This window comes from Eumetopias jubatus, unplaced genomic scaffold, assembly GCF_037043125.1.
Source record: "Eumetopias jubatus isolate StellerSeaLion01/CBP00866 unplaced genomic scaffold, mEumJub1_p1.0 scaffold_3, whole genome shotgun sequence".
Classification (NCBI taxonomy): domain Eukaryota; kingdom Metazoa; phylum Chordata; class Mammalia; order Carnivora; family Otariidae; genus Eumetopias; species Eumetopias jubatus.
Window position 1 is genome coordinate 6,281,167 of NW_028274809.1, and position 21,418 is coordinate 6,302,584.

At 53.8% G+C, this 21,418-nt stretch overlaps 1 protein-coding gene across 2 annotated transcripts in view; it reads right to left on the minus strand.

Moving 5' to 3' along the window:
* The window catches only part of SH3BP4 (SH3 domain binding protein 4), an 84,436-nt gene that overhangs the window by 10,684 nt on the left and 52,334 nt on the right, over window positions 1-21,418 (minus strand). For both annotated transcript variants that reach the window (XM_028105218.2, XM_028105217.2), the window contains 2 exons: window positions 7,342-7,587; window positions 604-2,960 (listed from right to left, as the gene is read on the minus strand). In XM_028105218.2, coding sequence (XP_027961019.1) covers window positions 604-2,960; window positions 7,342-7,459 — 2,475 coding nt within the window. In that variant the 5' untranslated portion in view covers window positions 7,460-7,587. The remainder of the gene's footprint in view (window positions 1-603; window positions 2,961-7,341; window positions 7,588-21,418) is intronic.

The following is a 21,418-nucleotide window of genomic DNA, read 5'->3' on the forward strand; positions in this document are numbered from 1 at the left end:
CGTCGGCTAGTGGTCCGGGCATATCCTGTAGTGTGACACCGACCTCCCCCTTTCTGCCTCTCAGGATCGCAATTCCCAGTCGTGCTGGAGAAACAGAGGCTGTCCTCAACCCCTACTCACACACACAAAAAGGAGGCAGAGGAAGAAACATGGAGGCCTCGAGGAGAGGAAGACTCGTATCAAGGTAAAGCTAGACTTTGGGGTGGCAGTTCTGAAAAACGTCGGAGTCCTAGATCCTGGTGGGAATCTGATGAAACATGGGACTTCTCCCAAGAGATCAAAACAGAAGCAACTGGAGTGCAAGTCTCGCTGTGCCCCCCACCCCCACCGGGCATCAGGGATCCATCGGAGACCTCTGAGGAGCTCGAGAATCCAGCAGGAAGCCACCCGAACGGTGCTCTCCGTGGTGGATCTTGAGCTGCTTGGGGCTCCCGAAAGGCCCCACACAAATGCCTGGGTGCACGGGCATGCTTACACCCCGTGCATTTCGGGGAGCAAAGATGTGCCCGGACGCCGGTCTGGTGATTCAACAGACGCACGCCCGAGTGTGCAGGGAGAGGCAGTGAGACTGGACTTGGCTCCAGGCCCCTGCTGAACACTTACCATCATGAGCTCCTTCTGGAAGGATTTTCGGTCTTTGTTCTCCGTGTTGTTACAATCCTCCTTCAGCTTCTCCAGGACAGAGGCCACCCGCTCGGGCTCGCTGTCCAGCTCTGCCCGGCAGAAAAAGGTGAGCGGCAGATTCCCGTAGCCCAGGGCGTCGGCGAAGGAGCGCCAGCTGCCGATGTTCTCCATGAGCAGGGTCCTGACAGAGGCGTAGATGTAGGTGAGGAACTTACACGGCCGCAGGATCTGCTCGAGCAGCACCGACGTGCTCAGCTCGGGCCCCGAGAGGAGGCTCGGCCTGGCCTTGCCCACCACCAGCACGTTCTTGGCGTGCACGAGGCCGACCTTGCCCTGGTGGTAGCCGATGTACCACTCCTTGGTCCACAGCTGCCCCTTGAGCCGAATCTTCTCCTCGCTGAGCAGAGCGATCGTGTCGCCCTTCTTGTACTCCAGCAGGTAGTGGTTCTTGCTCTGCCGCACCACGGTCTTGAGCAATTTGCCGAACTTGAGGCTGGCCACTGGGCGGTCCTGAAAAGTCGGGTACTTGGTAGTGGCAGCAAACGGGGACAAAATGATCTTTCCGACCTCGTTCTTCTTGAGGAACCGTCTTTGCCCGGAAGGCTTGATGGTACTTTTAGGGGGTGGCTGGGGAGTCTGGACACAGAACTGCGTCAGGATGGCCTCCTGGTCGCCTCTCACCTGAACCCGCAGGGTGAAGTCAGACAGCTCGCTGGGGTTCTGGCAGGTGATGGGAAAGATGAGGCGGCTCACCTTGCCCAGCTTCATCTGGAATCCCCTCACCACTTTGGCCTGCTCATTGCCTCTGACCTCGTAGTTGGTCATGTTGGAAAACATGCAGACGTGGAGGTCCTGGGGCCTGGACAGGACGAACTGGTGCTTACCCCAGAGCTGCAGGGCCACTGGGGCGGGGCTGGGGGCCTGACGGGTGACCTCGCTGACCAGTAGTGTCTTTGGGGCACAATCGTGCCCAAAAACGGTCACCACGGTCTTGAAGGACGGGTGAATGTGTTTGGGGCCGTAGAGCCCCACGGTGATCTTTTTATTGATGAAGTCCCACACCGTGGAAGGGTAGAGAATGTTCGGGCCATGGGCAACGATGGCCAGGTACATACAGGGCTCCAGGTTGTCTAGCTGTACCTGGACTGTGTCCCCATAGCTGTAGGTGAGCGGGATGGGGACATAGGGCCCTTCCTTCAAGTCGCTCCTCAGGCACTGGAGGCCCACTGTGCTTTTGCTAAAAATGTCATTTTTCACCTCGGCTGACACTTTCATCTCCAAGATGATGTAGGTTTTCACCTCCAGGGTGCTCAGCTTCACCTCCAGCACCGGGCTGACGCTGCTGCACCGGTCACTGTTGAGCTCCAGCGGGGGGTCCAGCAGCGCTTTCATCGAGATCTGCTGCGTCTCGCCAGGGGCCACGTGGCCTTCAGGCACGTGGATGCTGATGTTGGTATCAGGCAGCTGCACAGCACCCCCGGAACTGTCCAGCTTGCACGCGATGCTCGTCTCCACCGCCTGGGTCTGGCCCCAGCCGGGGCTCTGGCCCAGCAAGTCCAGATCGTGGCAAGAGCGGGCCAGCTTCCGGTGGCTCAGCCAGGCGGCGCGGAAGTCCTCCCGGCTCTGGAACTGCTCCGGGGCCGGGGATTTCAAGCCTGTGAAGAACCCCGATGAGTCGGGAGCGTCCGACTTGGCCTGGAGGACCGACAGCTCCGACAGGCTGTAGGAGCGCTTGCTCCTGAAGAATGGGTTGTCCCGCTTGCCCGGTGCCTCTGCCTGGAGGTGGCTCGCGGCCGGCATCTCGTCGAAGATGTTGCCGGTGCTGTTCGTGGTGGCGGAGCTGGACTCCGTGAAAGAAGACGCACCTGTATCAAAAAGGAGCAGATCCACAGTACTTTTGGGAGCCAGCTCGTCCACGCTGGGTGCCACCGGCACGTTCCCATTCAGAAATGGGTTTGTCTGGGCCCCGGTCCAGAAAGGGTTATTGCTGTAGGTTTTGCTGCATCCTTTGTCATCCGTCCACCCCCCGAGCAGGTCTAACTCCTTGGCCACCTCGTCTGGGCTGTCTGGAAGATTGTCAATCACCCCGCTGTCGCTCAGAGTGGAGTTCCGGTAGTTTAAGGGCTGCACGTAGGAGGAGGGGATGTAGCCCATCTCCGTGGTGTTGTGCGCATACCACCACTCCCCGCCGGACGTGTCCAGGACGTAGAGGTGGTCCCCCTTGGAGAACTTCAGGGTGGTGAAGTTGGTAGGGCAGTAGTCCTTGATTGCGATCACTTCCTTTGCATTTCCAAAAGGTGTGGGATTGTCTACTAGCAAGGCACTGGGAGAAGGCACTGCACAAAACACAAAGAGACAGGTGGTGAGGGCGAGGCCCACGGGCGTGCAGAGCACTGAGCAGAGCGAGGGAGGAGGGCGCTCTTCGAGAGGTGCACAGGGCACCAGGCAATCAGCAGAAACCAGCCGAAGCAAACTCCAGCTTCACTCAGCAGGGCCAGCACGGCAGCCCTCTAACTTAGCACAGCGGGGGAGTTCATCGGACCCTGTTTCCCCGGGACCACGAAGATGCCATCTCATTTTAAAAATTTTTCCATTTTTAAAGACTTTATTTTTAAGTCATCTCTACACCCAACGTGGGGCTCTAACTCACAAACTTGAGATCGAGAGTCTCAAGGTCCACCGACTGAGCCAGCCAGGCACCCCAAATACCATCTCATTTTGACTGGCCCTCTCTTTACTACTGTACCTAACTTCCCAGAGCTGCTGCCGGGTAGAGAGACAAGCTGAGTGTGACCGACTCAGCCACAGTGACGTTCTGAGCAGTGTGACCCACCGCCGGTAGCCGGGCATGGGCAATGAAGAGCTTCCAAAGCAGCTCTCAGTGTTTCTGAGCTGGTGCCACGCTCTGCCCTCAACACAGAACATGCGAACGGGGTGGGGGAAGGTTCCCTTGACAAGCTGAACCCAGTCTTCACCAAAATAAGCCTTTTGAGGCTAGCCTCTTCCAGCCTCCTTTAAATGATCACTCAGGATGACGACTTGGAAACCACCTCCCCCGCGTACCTTGAAAAGCAACTGTTTTACGTCTGGTGTCATTCACATTATTTCTGAGCCAACGTTCAAGTCTGAAAAACCCCAACGCTGTAAACAGTGACTCGAGGTAATTTATGGTTTGTGGCGTTCAGCTATGTTACCCATGTAGACAGCGGTCAGAGAGGCCAAAGTTAGTCATCTCAACCAGGGGGTGTGTGTTTTGAAAAGTAACGGATAATTAAATACCTAAGTGTTTTTTCTCCCTCTCATACATGACAAAGTATATCCAGAAGAAGAAGAAATTTCCTTCAGAGAAGAATAAGCCCCCACCCCAACTGTGCCTTGTTTCACAGAATTTGTGACTATTCTGGGGTCCTGTAACTAACAACTGTAAGAAAGGACCGTGTTTTTAGTGGGACTACCCCCACTTCGTCTCTAATACGTGATTAAGTCAATACGCATTCTGTTCTATCAAACTGGCCCTCCAAAAACACCATCTGCCAGTTTCTTTTTCCTTTGAAAAGAAATAATGCAAATTGAATTATAGTTCCTTAGTGTAGTCTTGGAAAATAAAGCAGGAAGTTTCTCTTTATTTCCATGAACCAGGTTAGAGGGATATGCTTGGCGGAAAGCTCACCTGGGCCGTGAAGGCTGTCACCTCCCACCTTCCGTGTGGGGTGTTGGGGGGTGGAATCTGGCCCTGGGTTCACTGGGCCTGGGCTGTGATCCAGGCCTTTGGAAGCCGTGTGGCCTCAGGAGCCTGAGACTCTTTCCTCAGCGGGCTCTGCTGAAGATAAGGTTCTGATCGTGTCCTTAGCATAATGATGCTGAGCCCCAGGTAAGGACTCACAGAGGGTTATGTTAAAGTGGACCTCTCCACCCCCCTCCTAATTTTATTTTCTCCACGGCACTTATCATTAACCGATATTCATATGTCTGTTTTGCTCACAGTGGTAATCCTGGAAGACAGCCTGTCACATAGCAGGTGTTCAACAAATATTCTTGGAATAAATGTTCGTTCATGAGAGAGAGGCCATATCCATGTTATGGGGTCAAGGTGTTCTCCCTGGCTATGCCCCAAAGAGAAATCATTTACAGTGAAGGGAGGGGAGTGAATAAAACAACCAAGAAAAAGAGAATGCTTTTGAGGGAGAGGTGGGCGGGGGGAGGCGGATGGGTCAGGCTGGGGTCAGGGGACGACAAGATCTTTCTTGCTTTGTTTTCCAGGCACTGTCTCCAGTAATATAAACCATTTTTTGTTTCTTTGACACATCTAATGATAATGTCACATAAAAATTAAAACCAAATGAAAATCAGAGAGCTTGCCAGCTATTAAAATCTTGTTAGAATCCCTCAGAAGTTATATCCCTATTATGTTCCCCGGAACAATTCCCTTAGAGTGATATTTTTAAAATTAAAAACCCAAAGCTATTAAGCAGGCTTTGTATATAGCCCACGAAAATGTATCAATGCAAATTACCACTTCAGTTTCACCAGACTGAAGAATAAAAATGGTTTCACTTAAAATTCTAAGCACTCTCCTTAGCAGAGAAGCAGTTAACTCATTTCACTCAAGGATCAGGCTCATCCAATGGGAAATGGCGCTCCTCCCTGCCGGGCCACCCCGTGGAAGAGGACTCTAGTGTGAGCTCCTTCCAGATGGGTCCCTCCATCAGTCACCTGTCACTGGGCACCTGGGGACACCAGGCAGGGCATCCATCCAATCAAATGCAGGAGGATCCTTATCAAATCCCATCTTAATGAATTCTGGGGAGTGCTGCCCAGATTTACAGCTATCCTGGATTTTAATACAAAGAAAATCCCTGCGTGTCAGGAAGTTGAGTGCACTGAGTAATACAATTTTTACCCCTTCGCCTCAGTTCTGCTGCAGGTGGAATGCTAATGAGGGGGGCGGAGGACTTTGCAGTGGATGTTTTGGCTGGAATAAATCCCCACCTTAAAGCCTTTTGACCATCAGGTCATGCATGCAGCTGCCTGGCTGGAGAGCTGCCTTGGCGAGTGGGTCCAGGGGCTCTGTGGGCATCGCGCCCTCGACTAATCAGCCCCAGCTCGCATCCCAGGTGATCTCATTTGTCTTTTTCCCACAACTGTGGGAAACTGTGGTGTTCTGCTAGTACCCTAACACCTCTCAGATCATCATCATTACTTAAAAAGACCGCAGCCTGAATCCCATAAATGATGCTCCCATTTTCCAGCTTTAACCGTAATTAGCTGGGCTATAAAGTAAGAAAACGATGCCCATTACCAGACTGTCAAAAACGAAGGGTCCCATTATTTATGGCAATACCTGGTAACTCTGCTGCTCTTATTAGTAAAATCTCATGACCTCCTTTGCCAAGTCCGTTTGTGTGAAGAACATTTAACGCAATGCTCAGGGCTCCAAGCATAAAGCACAGACAGGAAAAGGAAGAAGTTAGGATACAGTGACGGGAGAAGAGATTCGGAAGAGACAAACGGGGTGCATATGGTTTTTAGGACAATGGGGAAGAGGGCCACAACGTTACCTGGGAGACAGCAGTTTGGTTCAAGGACTATTAATTCAGCACTGACGTCCTGCCAGGGGCTCAAGATACAAAGGTCAAGAGCAGTTCCCACTGCTCAGCTTTGTACTCTGGATGGCCCAGCTGTTAACTTCAACAACATTGCAGTAAACGCCATAGGGAAGCTGCCGGATGCTGCTGCTACATCAATCACGGGGCACCAGTAAGCACCTACTAAGGTCAGAGGGGACTTCTAGGAAGAAAATGACCCACCGGTACCCGTCACCCATCTCACTGACCTAGCTGTATGTGGCTGTTACAGAAAACCAGAGGCTCAGGGTGATTCACCCCAGGGCCACCTCTAAAGCAGGGGTCAGCAAACAACGGCCCCTTTGCTGTTTTTGTAAAAAAAGTTTTATTGGAACACAGCCGTGTCCACTGCTTACTGTCTTCTCTGACTGCTCTCGAGCTGCACCAGCACAGAGGAATGGCTGTGATGGAACCCTCAGGGCCTGCAAGAATTACAGTATTTCCTGGGTGACCCTTTACAGGAGAAGCTTGCCGACCCCACTCTCAGACCACCTTTTCCTCTCTAGCGGTTCTCAATATTTCATTGGCTGACCACACTCTCTCCTTCCCCCTAGTATCCTGAGCACCCAGCTCCCTACTTTAGTGTCACCAAAACTCTCAAAAAGAGAAAACACAAACACATTCTGTATGAAGTTGCATTACCAAGGGGAATATTCAAAAGCTCCCAACACACCAAAAAAACAAAACAAGACAAGTGGTTATTGTTCTAGGGCTGGATTTGTCGTCAATGATGTTTAGAGAGCTGAAGTTTAACTGGGAACTTGGCAGCCTTTAAGGTGGAGAAGCCCTTCGGGCTCAGAGCACTTGCAAATCCCGATCTGCCGCAGGCCACCCCCCTGCCCCCCAGCCACAGTTCTGTCCCTGCCAGTTCACTTTTTTTTTTAAAGATTTTATTTATTAGAGAGAGAGAGAGAGAGAGAGCGCGAGAGAGTGTGTGTGCACAAGCAGGGGGAGCAGCAGAAGGAGAGGGAGAAGCAGCTCCCCACTGAGCAGGAAGCCCAGTACAGGGCTCGATCCCAGCACCCTGGGATCATGACCTGAGCCGAAGGCAGACGCTTAAAGACTGAGCCACCCAGGCGCCCCGCGAGCTCACCTTTGACATCATTAAAGCTCGCTTCTGAAAACCCTTCACTCAGGTCAATCAGGGTCCCCTCGGACTTGCACCGAGGGAGGCCACTGGAGTTGGCAGCTCGGATCCGTTGAGCTGCCATCTTGAACTCTCTTCCTGGAAGGATGGCTAAGGTTTCATCTCTCTTCCTCCAGGTATCCCAGTGCTTGCTGAAGTTCTTCTCAGGCAAACATGCTGCACGATGGGGTCAACTTGGCAATGTGCTTCTTCCTGAAAGTGGGGGAAGAAAACGAGAATTTCCCATGAGCAAGTGAAACATGGGTTGAACAGTAATTTTATAGGAAGTGGGACTCCTCTTTCTTCCAGAAGCTGTTCCAATAACGACACTTATCCTGGCCCAGGAGAGCAGAGTGGGGCTCGCTCCCCGGAGTCTCTATGCACCTCATGCTCATCCCATCAGTTCTGCTGGTGCACAGAGCCAGGCCGCTTTTCCTGGCCTGCTGTCTGCACCCCTCTTCCCTGGGGCACCACGGGGCTTGGGAACCTTGTACCAGCACCTGGCCAGCCTGCTCATCACAGTGAAAAAGGAGAACAAACAGGATCCGTACAGTTTCAGGGTTCAGGAAAGAAGAACTAAATCTGTCTGCTGGTCCCGTTACAGGTATAGCCCCAGCTGCGGCTCCCACACTCGGAAGAGGGGCGCTCAGCCCTGAGCCTCTTGCGGCCCAGCCTCGGCGGGGTCAGAGGGGACTGCTCCCTGCCCACACTCCCCTGAAATCCTCCCTGGAGCCCTAACAAACAACAAGCCTAAGGAAAGTAAACACGCTGCCCTTTCTGCCTCTAGGTCATCCCTGGGTACCATGCGCGGGTGCAGCCGCGGAGGAAGGTTCTGTGGACGGAGTACATGAATCATTGCTCCAAGGCCTGTTTCTTTCTGGAAGGGGCATAGAGGGGGGCTCTGGAGATGGTGACATGACTGGCTGTGGGCAGACCCTCACCAGCCCGCAGGCAGGAGCGAATTCCCCTTGCCCTTCAAGGGAAACGGGCAGAGAGCAACCTGAGGGCAGGTGAACTTCACGCCATTGTAACGTGGCTCACTTAACCCGGTCTCGGGTTGTTCCTTGACTGTGCTGTCCAGAGATGGCTGGAAAGGTGGCCTCTGGCCCAGGTGTGTCACCTTTGCTCATCAGAGGGACCTGGAGGGTCCAACACCGCCTTCTGCACTGGGGGGGTGACTTAAGTCGGTCCACGGCCGCCCTTCCCCCATGCTCCACATGCAGCAGCCGAGGCTGAGTGCCACCGTGCAAGGGGCACACCCAGCCTTGCCTCCAAATGCCACCAGTCGTGGGGATGTCTGGTGTTCAACGTTTAACTCCACTACGCCTCAGTTTCTGTACTTGTCACATGCGGTGACAACAGCACCGTCCTGATTGATTGCTGTGAAGAATAAATATGATAATCCGTGTAAGGTGCATGCAACAAGGAGCAGAGGCTCAATGTCGAGCCCCGAGGCTTGACCACCACAGCCAGGGCCTCAGCAGTCCCCATCCTGGCTCAGGATGATCGCTGGCAGTGGTCGCAGGGAGGATTTCTTTCCTTCTCTCCCACAGAACACCACATTCCTCACTGGAATGCTCCTGGAGGGAAGGTGGCACGGAGCTGGACGCAGAGACCGGTTCCCGGGCCAGAGACGGTGGGCACCGGAATGCAAGCGAAGCCCACCTCTGGGCAGCCCAGCTCCAAAAAGGAACCGTGACATTAAGCTACATCACTGAGATGAGAGAATGTGAAAATCCTTCGGATCTGAAAGACGAGTCTCACTGGCCGGAAACGGGACTCGTATACGGGAAGTGTGGCTTGGGGAGGACAGGCAGCACAGGGGGGAGCTATAGGGGGAGCTATAGGACGGTTTTGAGCCCATAACCTGTTTGCAGAGTGGACTTTCAAATTTAATGATGAGTCCTACCCAAGGTTCTCAGTCTGACTGTGCCTCCTGGGGAAAGAGCAGACAGACAGACACAGCCAAAGAAACCGGGGGTCGGGTGGAGGGTAAAGCCAGTTAGCTGTGAAATCCTGTGAGGGGCCCCCCACCAAGTGCAGAGCTGCTCCAAGGACTGGGTGCGCACGAGAGCAAGTGCTCTGGACCGTACCTGCGCCCAAGGATGCTCTTCCTGTGGCACCCACCCCACGTCCCTGCACCCCCCCCCACTCCTCATTCTGGTGTTCCTGTTCAGGACACACAGACCCCCAGCACCGGTGTGCTTTAGGAAAGGGGGTCCAGGCCTTTCCCAGGACGGTCCATTCTGCCCGAGCGTCAAGACAGACCCAGAACGAGAAAGGGGTTGTGCACCTGCCATCCCACTTCCTTGCCAATGCATATTAGCGGATTTTCCGCTAACAGCCAGAAGAAATTATTTCATAGAGGGTTTAAAGGAAAAGCCAAAATGGGCACCGTCATGAGACATTACTGCAAAGTGGTGCGCTCGCTCCCACGCTGGTGCGGCCCCGAGGACCCCGAGGCTGGCTGGGGGAGCCCGTGCTGTAACACTGAGGGTCCGGAGAGCCTGACTAGCTACATGGTGGAGGCCCGGTGAGGGGGGTTGGGATGCAGGTGCACATAGCGATGGGCAGGGGGCCCCTGGATGAGCCCCACCTCCCTCGAAGTCCCGTAGGGCAAGTTGGTGGGGTCAGATAGGGCTGATTTTATCCAGGGCGGGGACAGCGGGAGCCAGCAGCTCACCTGAGGCACCTACAGAACAGGACATAGCTTCCCAATGAGCACCTGGAAGAACCTGGAGGCTGGCAGATAACACTAGAGATAAACATGCTAAGAGCGGCTGGATTCTTGCATTCCCTATCACGACTGAGAAGGTAGCTTGGGGGTGAATCAGGGCCTTAGCGGTGGGCAGAGGCGAAAGCATCACCGGATGCCCCTGGAATTTTTGGAGACAGATCACTGTTTTTGTTTACTGTGGATGGGGACATAGTTTTTACCCTGAGCCAGTGGAGAGCCTAAAAGCATGTTAGCAGTTACATAAAGAGATCTGCAGTCCTTTTAAAAACACGGAGACCCTCACAGAGGGTGCCATTCAAGGAGCAGATAAGCCACTAACTGTACCGTTCTGACAACCTCACTTCATGAGCCAGAATGACGCCAAGGCACCCAAGTGATTACGAGACAGCCACCGAGCCTCAATGCACTATTCACGCTGCCCCTTCCACCGGCCGCGGAGCATTTGTCCCGTGGAGCTCAGTGCCCTGTGTGAAGCCCAGAATGGCCACTTTCCTTCAGGGGCAGTGGGAGACGGTCCTCGGACAAGGCCTGACCCTCACCCCTGCCCCTCGGGGATGTTATTGTACAGCAAAGCGGGCAGCAAGCCCCCGCCGGGCAAGCCTGGCAGACTCTCACTCCCTGGAATCTGGAACCTTCTCTGACCAGATAACCAGCAGGGTAAGGGTTCACAGAGCAGCTCTGCACCTCCAGCCGGGCGTGCAGCGATCTCTGGAGGAAACTGCCCAGGAGGCAGCGGCCGGCAAAACGCTCCGTGCTCTACCCCCTTGCTAACCACTTCTTTCCAAACCCAGAGTGCACTGGGCCTTGGCTGCCGGCCGCCGTGGGATCACTGATTCCGCCCGCCGTCCCTGCCAGAGCGGGCCCTTGGCTCGAAAAGCTGTCCTTCGAGGTCAGGCCACTGCCCAGCTCAAAACTCTGCAGTGCTGCTCGCTGCTTTTAAATCAGCAAACGTTCGACTTCCCTGCCCCGGCATTCAGGGCCCTCCACGACTCGGTCTCCACCTGCCCTTCCAGGCTTGTCACTCACCTCCACACCCAGGTGAGTTGGTGACCACACGCGGGCCTGCTGCCTCTCAGGTGTGCCTGGTGCTCTTCAGCGCCTGCTCCCCGAACACACGCCCCTCACCTGCGCCTCCAGGAAAACGGTCCTCCCTCTCCACCCTTGCCGCTCCACCCTCCTGCCCACAGGCCTGCACGCTTCTCCAGTGACTCGTGCGCTGGCCTCAGATCTGCAGTCAACGTCCCCGAGCTCCAAGTACACGTCGCTGGGGCTCAAGGAGCAGGCCCCTTGAATTAGTCCCTGCTGTACCAGAAAAGTCATGTTGGGGGGAAAATGACACAATGCTTGGATTTGCTTTATAATGAGTTCGTGAAGGTGTGAAACTCTATTTTATGGTACATAATATGACTGCCACCTATTACTATATTTACTATACATTATACTGTCTACCCAATGTATTTCCTACTAGTTCCCTATTTTATTAGTTTTATTTATTACTTTATTTTTGCTATTTTCCCATTTACGTACATGTTTTAAAATGCCTGCAATCAAACCAAAAAGCCCTAGGAAAGTAGTATTAGGGAACATTTATCACCTGCCTTCCCAGACACGGGTCAGGAATGATATACATGCATCTCCCTCTGACTAGGAAAACCTCTAGGGCCAAACGCCCGAGCAGCTGGGCCCCCTCACAGCACAAGGAGACATGGCCAGAGGTCCCCTTAGGACTGAGGGGTGTCCATCCTGAACCTCCCAGGTCCAAACTCAGCTCGGGGGCTGCCCCAAGCCCCCTCCAGGCTTCACCAACTCAGTCATGGCTAAATGGCACATTCATGCAGCCAAAAGCCCGGTCTCCTCCACCAGCAGCCCTCCCTCCCTCCGAGGAGGGGCGCTGTGCGTGCCAATATGCATACACCCCTCGCCACACACACACACCCCGGTCAGAACATGACCTCTGCCTGACCTCAGCACCTCCACAATGACAGCAATCAGCTCCTTTCCACCAAGTCCACCGTGTCCAACTCTGCTCTCCAGGAGCCTGCCCCTCAGTTAACAGTCAGAATGTTTTTAAAAGTCAGAACTCCGTTCACAACACTTTGAAAGCTTCTTAGCGTGCTTACAGGGCCCTCAAGATCCTCGCTAGCTCTGTGGACCCTTTTCCTGAAGTGCTTCCTCAGGGCCTTTGCACTTGCTATACCCTCACCCGGGAGGCCCATGCCTAGATATTCACCAGACTTGATCCTTCAATTCAATCCTGCTCAAGTGTCACCTAATCAGCAGGGACAGGCGTCTGTGGCAGCAACATCCCTAACTCCACCCTTTTCCCCTACTTTTCTTATCAACGCGACGTATCAAGTGCTTTCCTGTGTCCAGCCCGGTTTCTCCAAGAGAATGTAAGCTCCAGGAGGCCACAGGACTCGCTCTGCTTCCATCCTCACTCTGCTGTAAGAGACCTGCACTGACCACGAATGAATGAATTCTATTTTAATAGACAGGGGCGCCTGGATGGCGCAGTCAGTTAAGCATCCAACTCTTGATTTCAGCTCGGGTCGCGATCTCAGGGTCGTGGGATCGAGCCCTGCATCGGGGTCTGCGCTCAGCGTGCAGTCTGCTTGAGGTTCTCTCCCTCTGCCTCTCCCCCTGCTCTTGCTCTCTCTAAATAAACAAATAAAATATTTAAAAAAATAAAGACAAAGGCTTCAGAGAGATTTTGACAGGTATCCCTGGGATAACCTCTCTTTTTAAAGAGTCAAAATCCCCAGTGAATGTCTAGTGTCCCCCGGATGGCCTTGTGACTTGATTATACAAGGCAGGGTGAATTTAGGAATCCTAGCCTATTCTGGAAATCTAAGCTATGCATTCCTAATCACTGATGGGTTCCCTGGGGGGCACCTCAGACGTGCCCAGATGGCCTGGCGTCCAAGTCCGGCCACCCTCCACTAAGGTGGGTCACTTCTCCAGGACAGCCTGCAGCTGTGTGCACCCGTGCCCAGGGTGGCTGGCCCAGGACCTCCACAGCTTTCTGAAGGGCAGGGGGCAACCACTCCAACCCCCAACCCCCCATCCTCCCCACACCACGCCTATACCCGGGAAGCCACCCTCCACCCCCCTTGGTAGAAGTCAGGTCTGGGAAGACAGGAAGGGGCATTAAAGCTTACTTGTGTCTGACTCACAACTAATGAGTTTTTCTTTGCTTGAGCATAAAGGCTGATTCATAAGGGGAGAAAAGAGCCTGCTCCTGGCTCCTCCCCAGGAACGAGGAGGCCGGCCTCCGAACAGACAACAGTGTTGTACATGCATAGAATTATTTACAGACTCTGGTGGCAGACTCGGGAACCTACACACAAGCCCTCAGCCACCCGTGCGACCCGCCACTCGCCTCGGACTCCAGAATCACAGAACGTTTGTGGGGGCCGATCTGCCAATGTCCTGCTCAAGAACGTTTCAAAATACAAAGCCACCAAGAATAACCGAGGAACCTGAGCATCTGTGGGGTCCCTTACTCAGGGCCCCAGGGTGTGCACAGTGACCCCCTCCCCATGTTCCCCCGGAGGCCCTGACCCGAAGGTGCAGGAGGAACAGGGTCCTCAGCCTGCTCTGGATTCCTCCCTAGCGAGTTTGGTTCGAGCCTCATTTGAGATGACTCACCCCACATTTGATTTTAATTTCTGGAGTAAGAGTATCGTGTTGATTGCATCAGATTTCCTCCGGGTTAAAAAGAAAGCATGAGTTTCAACCGGCTCTAGGTGATTTCAGCCACCAGACTGTCGACAGAAGACTCCATCCCTTCTGCTCACCTTGCTCACTCCCCAAACAACAGGGAGCTCCGGAGAATCAAAACAATTCGAAGACACCCTCCCCGGCTAACCTGTCTCCCTGTAAGCAGCTGCCTGGAGCCCCAACACCCCGGGCACTTGACCCCCCCCGGGCCGGCTGCAGAGAAGCCCACAGGCATGCCAGTGAGCCTGCAGGGCTTGCGGGGGCCAGTGGGGACTCCTGGCTCTCGCACAGTCACACTGAGGACACCGTAAGGTGGGGCTGGCGGTGACCCAGCGAGGCCAGAGGGAGCCTCTGTTTGTCTGCCTGCAAACGTCTGCAACACTTCTTCCCTCCGAGGCCAGAGGCCCTGGAGGCCGATTCCTCAGCCTGCAAACCAGCTCCCCAGCTCTCTGCATCTTGACCCTTGACCCGACTGGTCTGGGCAATAACCCAAGTGGAAAGCCAACACGTGACTGGTGTCCCCTTTCCAGGCTCTCCCTCTGTGGGCAGGGACAGCGCAGGATCCAGTTACAAGAGAGGACCAGCCGGGCCCAGCGAAACCCAACCTTTCGCACCACGGTGGCAGGAGGCTTCCTACGTCAGGAGTCTCATCTCTAGAACCATCCCTGCTGTGGGCACCTGTAGCACGAGATGAAAACACTGTCCTGTGGCCTCTGAGGAGGGCTGCCTCCTTCTGGGGGTGCAAAGAGCATGGCTCTGCTGGAGGGGACCCCGGGGAACTAGCATCATTCACCAGCATCCGAGTGTGCTTCGCTTCAAGTTCAACAACCAAGTTTAGGGCAGTGGCCTGCTGCCATTCAGAGCCGCTGGCAGGCCAGCTGTGAGGGTCATGCACCCCAGCCCTGAGTCCGTCCGAGAATCGTGGGCATCTTCCAGGCAGGGGGCCCCGTTGCCTCCGTGAAGATCTGCTGCACTCAGCTTCTAGGAACAAGGCTGGGCGCTCAGCAGAAGGAAAGCTAAGAGCAGATGCGTTCAGGGAAGCTGTGCTGAGACAACACGGAGAGCCTGAAGCTTGGAGAGCGAAGGTTCTGTGCGCCAGGCACTGGGTTGGGGGACATGCTGCACTCAAGCCCTTATCGCATCCTCCGAAGCTCAAGAACCACCACCCGGGCCCCATGGGCGGTGGGGGGGCCCTGCGGTTGTAGGGTGCCCATGCACGTCTGTACGTCTCACTCACTGCTTCTATCACCCGAGGAGTGAGGGCCCGGGGAGCCGGCAACACCGCGTGGTGTTTCACCGGCCAGTGACAAAGAGGACACTCCGGGTCTGGAGCGTCAGGGCCGGGTCTCCTCCTGCCAGAGACCTGCTGCCCAGCCGGGGGACGACCCCTCCTGGCATGCAGGATCCATCCCACCGTTTCTTTGGGTAAAAACCACAGCCTCAGGCTCTTCTCTCCACAGTCTGTAGAAGACTCCCCCCTGCCCGGCCCCCGGGCTCGTCCTTCCAGACCCTCCACACGCTCACCTGCCCACCACATGTGCATCACACCTCCCTCTGTCTTTCCAGTACTCTCGCCAAACCCAGCTGCTGTGCCTTCATCTGGCTCCAAGACCCCTCCCAGCCAGCTCCTGGACTCTGCCGGCTTTCCCCCCAACCCCGTTCCTGAAGACCCAACAGGGCTCCTACTTTCTCCTCCATTAAAACCTGCCCATCTGAGAGGGACCCCCGTCCAACAGCGCCTTTGCTGATAGAATTCCATCTCTGTTCCGAGCTCTGCGGGGATTCCCCCACCGGCCTCTCTGGGCGCTCACCGCTTTGATCCTGAGCACCACAGCTGTTAGGATGTGCGGGATTTCTTTGTTCCCTAACAACTACACTCATTTCCTCGAAAGCTGGATACGTGGTCTCTAATTCCCCGCGCTACACACAGTGCTTGGCCCGCGTTGTGTCTGGTGCAACCTGCTGAATGGACAGATGTCTCAGTGGACCCATTTCTGAGCACCACCGTGCACAGCGGATGGAGGACCTGGTCCCTGCCCTCCGCTGCTGATCATGCAGCTGTTGGGCACATACATGTCACCGACAGCACGAGGAGAAGGGGGTGGGTTTGGCCACATCTTCCTGGCCAGCACGAGACCCGAAGCTCACGGACTGTTCGGTTTGCCCGTCACACCATGCAGGCTCTGATGGCTGGCCTTTGTCCCGTGACCCTGCTGCTGCTGATAGTTCAGAGAGTAACCCACATGTGGCACATTGAGTGCTCCCTCAGCATGGGGTTCAGGAGGTCTGGTGGTTTGCGGTCTGCCCCCCGGAGCCACATGGGAAGGCCAGCCCACTGTGTGACATGGCTGGCGGCAGACGGGCTGTGAGGGGGGCTCTTTGTGACCAGCCCAGATGAGAAATACTTACCAAGCCCGGTCCCCAGCCAGGGACCAGGAGGAACGAGTGTAATGCTCTCTGAACTGTTCGAACAGCAGTGAGAAGAGAGGCCCACTCACTGGCCTGGGGCTGCTGGTCAGGGGGGCAAGCCTCCCGTCCAACACACTCATCAAAGTGGCAAAACACCAGCACTCAAAGGGGATGTGGTTTGTAAATGTTAGTCATTGATTCACTGTCTTCTTAAAAAAATAAAAATCAAATGGATACTTCTCTTTGGAGCAACACACTTTTTATAACTGAAGTTTATTTAAGGAAGTTATTTTAAAGAAGGCAGGTTTTGATTGCTTTAAAAAGGAAGCCAGTCTATCCTTTAAAAAGATTTTCCTTAGATACACTGGGATCTTTTCTAGTATACATTAACTTTAAAAAGTTTGTAAAAGTTCATGTCAGGGGCGCTCAGTCGGTGAAGCATCTGCCTTCAGCTTGGGTCATGATCCCAGGGTCCTGGGATCAAGTCTCGCATTGGGCTCCCTGCTCGGCGGGGAGCCTGCTTCTTCCTCTCCCACTCTCTGCTCGTTCTCTCTCTCTCTCTCTCTCTCTCAAATAAATAAAATCTTTAAAAAAAAAGGTTCATCTTAGATACCACTCTGGGACGCGAACATCTGGCCGGTGCCACTCATTTTACAGATGGGTAAACTGAGGCTTATTTGGTGTTAGTGAGAGGGCTGTTCTCCGGAGGGTTTTTTTGTTTTGTTTTGTTTTTTTTCCCTGAGACTCAGATTAAAATGCCAGATTCAGACAAGGAGGAGACGGGACGCAGCTTCCAGGGTTTCGTGCTCGGCCGATCCGACTGAGCGCGCTCACTAATGACCTACAGACGCCACGTCTGAGGCTCGAGTTCAACACAGGGATTTCATGCCCTGAAGACATGGCAGCAGCCGCGGACACCAAAGGGGTCGTGGGGATGAGTGACGGTGTTTGCACAACTCCACGGGCAGAAGAATGGGGCCGAGTCCCCTGGAGAGCCCAGCTGGAAGACAGCCCCAAATGCACGCAGATGCCAGACATACTGGTCCAGCGCAATCCTGCTCGCCTCCATGCTGTAGCTAGCCAACAAACACGGGCTGCCGGATGGAAAGGAGCGTGAGAAGGGAAAGTCAACACAGGTTCATGAATGGGCCAGCTCCGAGCCGGCCAGCAGCTGGGGAACAGCCTGACTTTGCTTCTCCCGGCGGGAGCCAGATTCTTACTGCTGTGAACGGCCCCCGTGGTAGTAACCATCTTTATAACTCATCTTCCTCAGCATTTTGGATTACCCTCTTAGGACGACTTTCTAGTACAGTATGAAGCACTGCCAAACACTTTCCTGGAAAGTTGTAGCAACTGAGACTTTGGACAGTGGTGGGTGCCCAGTAAACCCCCTCGGCACCCCTCCCCCCACTGCCGGCAGTTCAGAAAAAAGCCTTGCTAAATAGGACAAGCGGGGAACAGAATACCAAAGTTCAAATTCATATTCCTGGGACCGTGACAGTCAGAAATTTCTCAAAACTACCACTTCTTACTTCCTGTTTTAGGACTATTATTTTGTATCCTTTGCTCAGTGAGAGTCTAACATTTCATCACCTCCGCTGCAAGTATTTCCCCACCCTGTCGCTTGCACACGCTCAGATCCATTTGCTAACTTGTGACCAAGTCTCAATTATGCAGCCCTATCAATCTTTCCTTCGTGATTTTGCCTGGAAACACAGAGAGGCCTACCTTCATGAAAAATCTGATAAACAATCACATCTATTTTCCTTTATTTAAAAAAATGGTCTGTCTGCTGACATTAATGTACAAAATTTATTTTGCTGCCCAGTGAGGAACTTTATGAAATTCATTACCGAAAGGCTAAGCAATCACCCCTCTGTCAGGTCCTGAACAATTCATCCCCTCCTGACTGGTGTGATGTCATTTCAATGCATTCTGAATGCGTGCAGATGCTAGGGTTTGAATCTGGTCTATTCTGCGTCACTAGTCTGCATATTTTTAGAATCACATTGGCCTTATGTACTCTGGTAGTCTGATCACATCTGGGTACCTGTAAGGACTAGCACTTTTCTATCTCAAAGTCTCTTATCAGCTATTGTTACCTATTTTTTTCTTCCAAATGAACTTTAAAATAATTTAATAAGACGTCTTCCCACCTCATCTTCCCTCACAAAGGGAGCCCCGCTGGGATTCTGTTGGTGTAGCATTGGTAAGAAGGGACACCTTTATATATTTTATTCTTTTCTTCCAGAAAAGCGGTAGGGCTCATTTATTTAAAAATGAGTCCCAGGGCAGTATAGATCAAAGGCTGGCAAACTCTTTCTGTAAAGGAACAGAGAATAAATTAAACTTTGGGGACCACACATTCTCTGTCACAAAGACTCAACTCTGCCCTCAAATCCATGCAATTCTGCCTTCAAAGGGAGTTGATCTGACCCCTTCTCTCTATCATCTGCTTCTAGCTGAGCACTTGACCTCTCACCCGGATTCCCTGCAGCAGTCTCCCACCTGGTTGGTCGCCCACATCCTATTCCCTTCCCTGCACCCCCCTAGCCCCAAACACACAGAGCTAAGCCACCCTCCTTAGAAGAGCTGGGGGCCTCTTTACAAATTAAGTCTCTCCAGCAGCAACTCCGTGCACTTAGAATAAATCTATCCGACCTACTGGGACTCCATGAAATCTAGCCTCCTTAGGGGGACTGGACGATCTGGCCCCGTCCAGCCCTCCATGACCTCCATTTCCTTCTCGGTACATTCATTTTTCAAATGTAACTCATTTCTGCCCCAGGACCCTTGCACTGACAGTTCTCTCTGGCAGGCAAGCTCTGTCCCCGCAAGCTTCACTTTGCTGACCGCTTTTGCCACTCAGGTCTCGCTCACGGCTTCAGAAAGGCCCCAGTCTAACCACTCACCACCACAGCTATACTCACCCTGACCTCTCTGTGCCCTACTGTCCCCACCCACAAGAGAAAGGGACAACGGTATTGAGAGCTCGCACAACAGACGATGCCCATACACAGTGCACAGGGCCTGGGGCACGGTAAACGGTACACAGAGGTAAGAAGTGATGCTGTTATCATGACCCAGCGTCCACACAAGCCTCGTACTTTCCATCAGCAAGTGCTCTGAGTCTGTGCAAGACACATCCTTTTCTTTTATTTTTATTTTTTACCTGGCCTCGCTGCTTCCTAACGGCACCACCATGGTCCGGAATGCTGTGATTTTGCCGCAGCAAAGAACTGCACCTAGTTGGCTTCATAGGTGCTTTATTAAATGAGCCAGTATAATTTCTCTGCAAGCCACTAATCCCTTCGTGAACTCTACCTCCATTGTTAGAACCCCAGGTTCCGTGGAGTGAAGGTTTGACAGTACTCATTGCACCTTATGCAGCCACTGCAGGCCCAACCGTGAGTCTGGGTTTTAGGATAACACAGCAAGTCATGCACAGAAACGAATGTCTTTTGGTGAAAACCTAAATGCCGCCAGGCCAGGGAGGGATGATATTGTGGAGCCATCTACGTTCCCATTTTTCTAATACCCTCTGTAAGGAGCCTGAACTGCGTAGCCGCCCCTGCAAGATGCTGCTCCCCTCTCATGCCTGCAAATAGGGCCTGATTTGGAAATAGGATCTTTGTGGATGATCGAGTTCGGATGAAGTGATTAGGGTGGGCCTTCGCCCACTATGACTGGGGTCCTTATAAAAAGGGGAAATTTGGGCACTGAGGGGAGACCATGTGAGGACACAGGGAGAAGGCAGCCGTCCACAGGCCGAGGAGAGAGGCCTGGAACAGCTTCTCCCCCACAGCCTCAGAGGGAACCAGCCCTGCGGACACCAAGATCTCGGACTTCTGGCCTCCAGAACCGCAAGAGTGAATTTTTGTTGTTTTCAGCCGCTCGGTTTGTGGTACTTGGCTATGGCAGCCCCAGGAAAATACACATCCCTGGCGTACTTCTCTTTGTGTCTCCCTCTTCACATCTAATATCACTGGCATGCCAAGACACAAACAAAAGTCAAGTTCCCAAAACAGACAGTCACAGACCCTACTGAAAAATGTGACCTTGTCTCCACACTTCCAGAACATTCCATCCTGGGATCCCAACTACCAGGCCATCGCTGATGACCGCTCAGCGCAGGCTTGAAGGAGTCTGATGTAGGCAGGCAACGGGTAACTAGACTTTGACATCCTAAGTGTTACTGTAAAATTCTTGCCAAATCACCCCAGGAGGCTTGCAAAGGCATTTCTAAGTGGCAACCAAGTAATTGAGGCTTTGGAACAAGCTGCTCACATTAAGACACTGGAGGGGTCTGGACATCGCGGTTAACCGAGAACAGGCTCGGACCATTGGAAAACAGGAGGCGAGGGAAGAAATAATAGGCCGGAGCAGAATGGTGGCCCCTCGGCCGCGGGCAAGGCTGGGGAAGGCTCCCCCCAACCCAGGGTGCCACCCTGGAGCTGGCGGCCGGTGTCAGGTGCCTTCTGGTGGGCCCGGCCAGTCTGGAGGAGTCCACCGCACCAACTGAGACAACATCAGGAATACAAATCAACACCCAGGGACTCAGCACTGAAACCAAACATGGAGGCAAAACCCCATACAGAAGTTTCCAGCAGCTGCTAAGAGCCGAGTGCAACAGTAGCTGAGGGCGGGAGATAAGGCAGCGGGGGCCACTGGAGCTCCCCCCAGAGACACGGAGCTGGACCGGACAGGAGAACCCAGCTTGCCCTGGACAGTGGCGAAGATGCTCTGGGGCCCGCCGCCCGGGAAGGAGAAGGGGGGGCAGCCGCACGCATGCACGCGCAGGTGGGGAGAGCAGAGGCCCGGAGGGCGCACCGTGTAGCAAGTCGGCATTGAGGGTTTGAATGTCTCCTGGCCCAAACTGGATCTCACCCTTATGGATGCATCCAGAGAAAGTAATTCTAGAAAAAGATCAGGGAAGAAAAGGCTGTTCTGGAGCATCTGCTGTTCTGGTGAGTTGATCTGCCCTTGCCTTCTCCCTGGAGGCCCCCCCTCGCCTGCAGCCTGGGAGAGAAGCAGGTCCTTTCCTGCCCTCTGTCTCTGAGCGAGACTGCAGTGTGCACGCTGAGCCCCTGGCCTTCAGTGTCATGGCCTGCAGGCGCAAGCCCTGCTGAGTCCCTGCTTGGTCTTTTGCCGTGGGCCATGGTCTCCTCACCTGGTGCT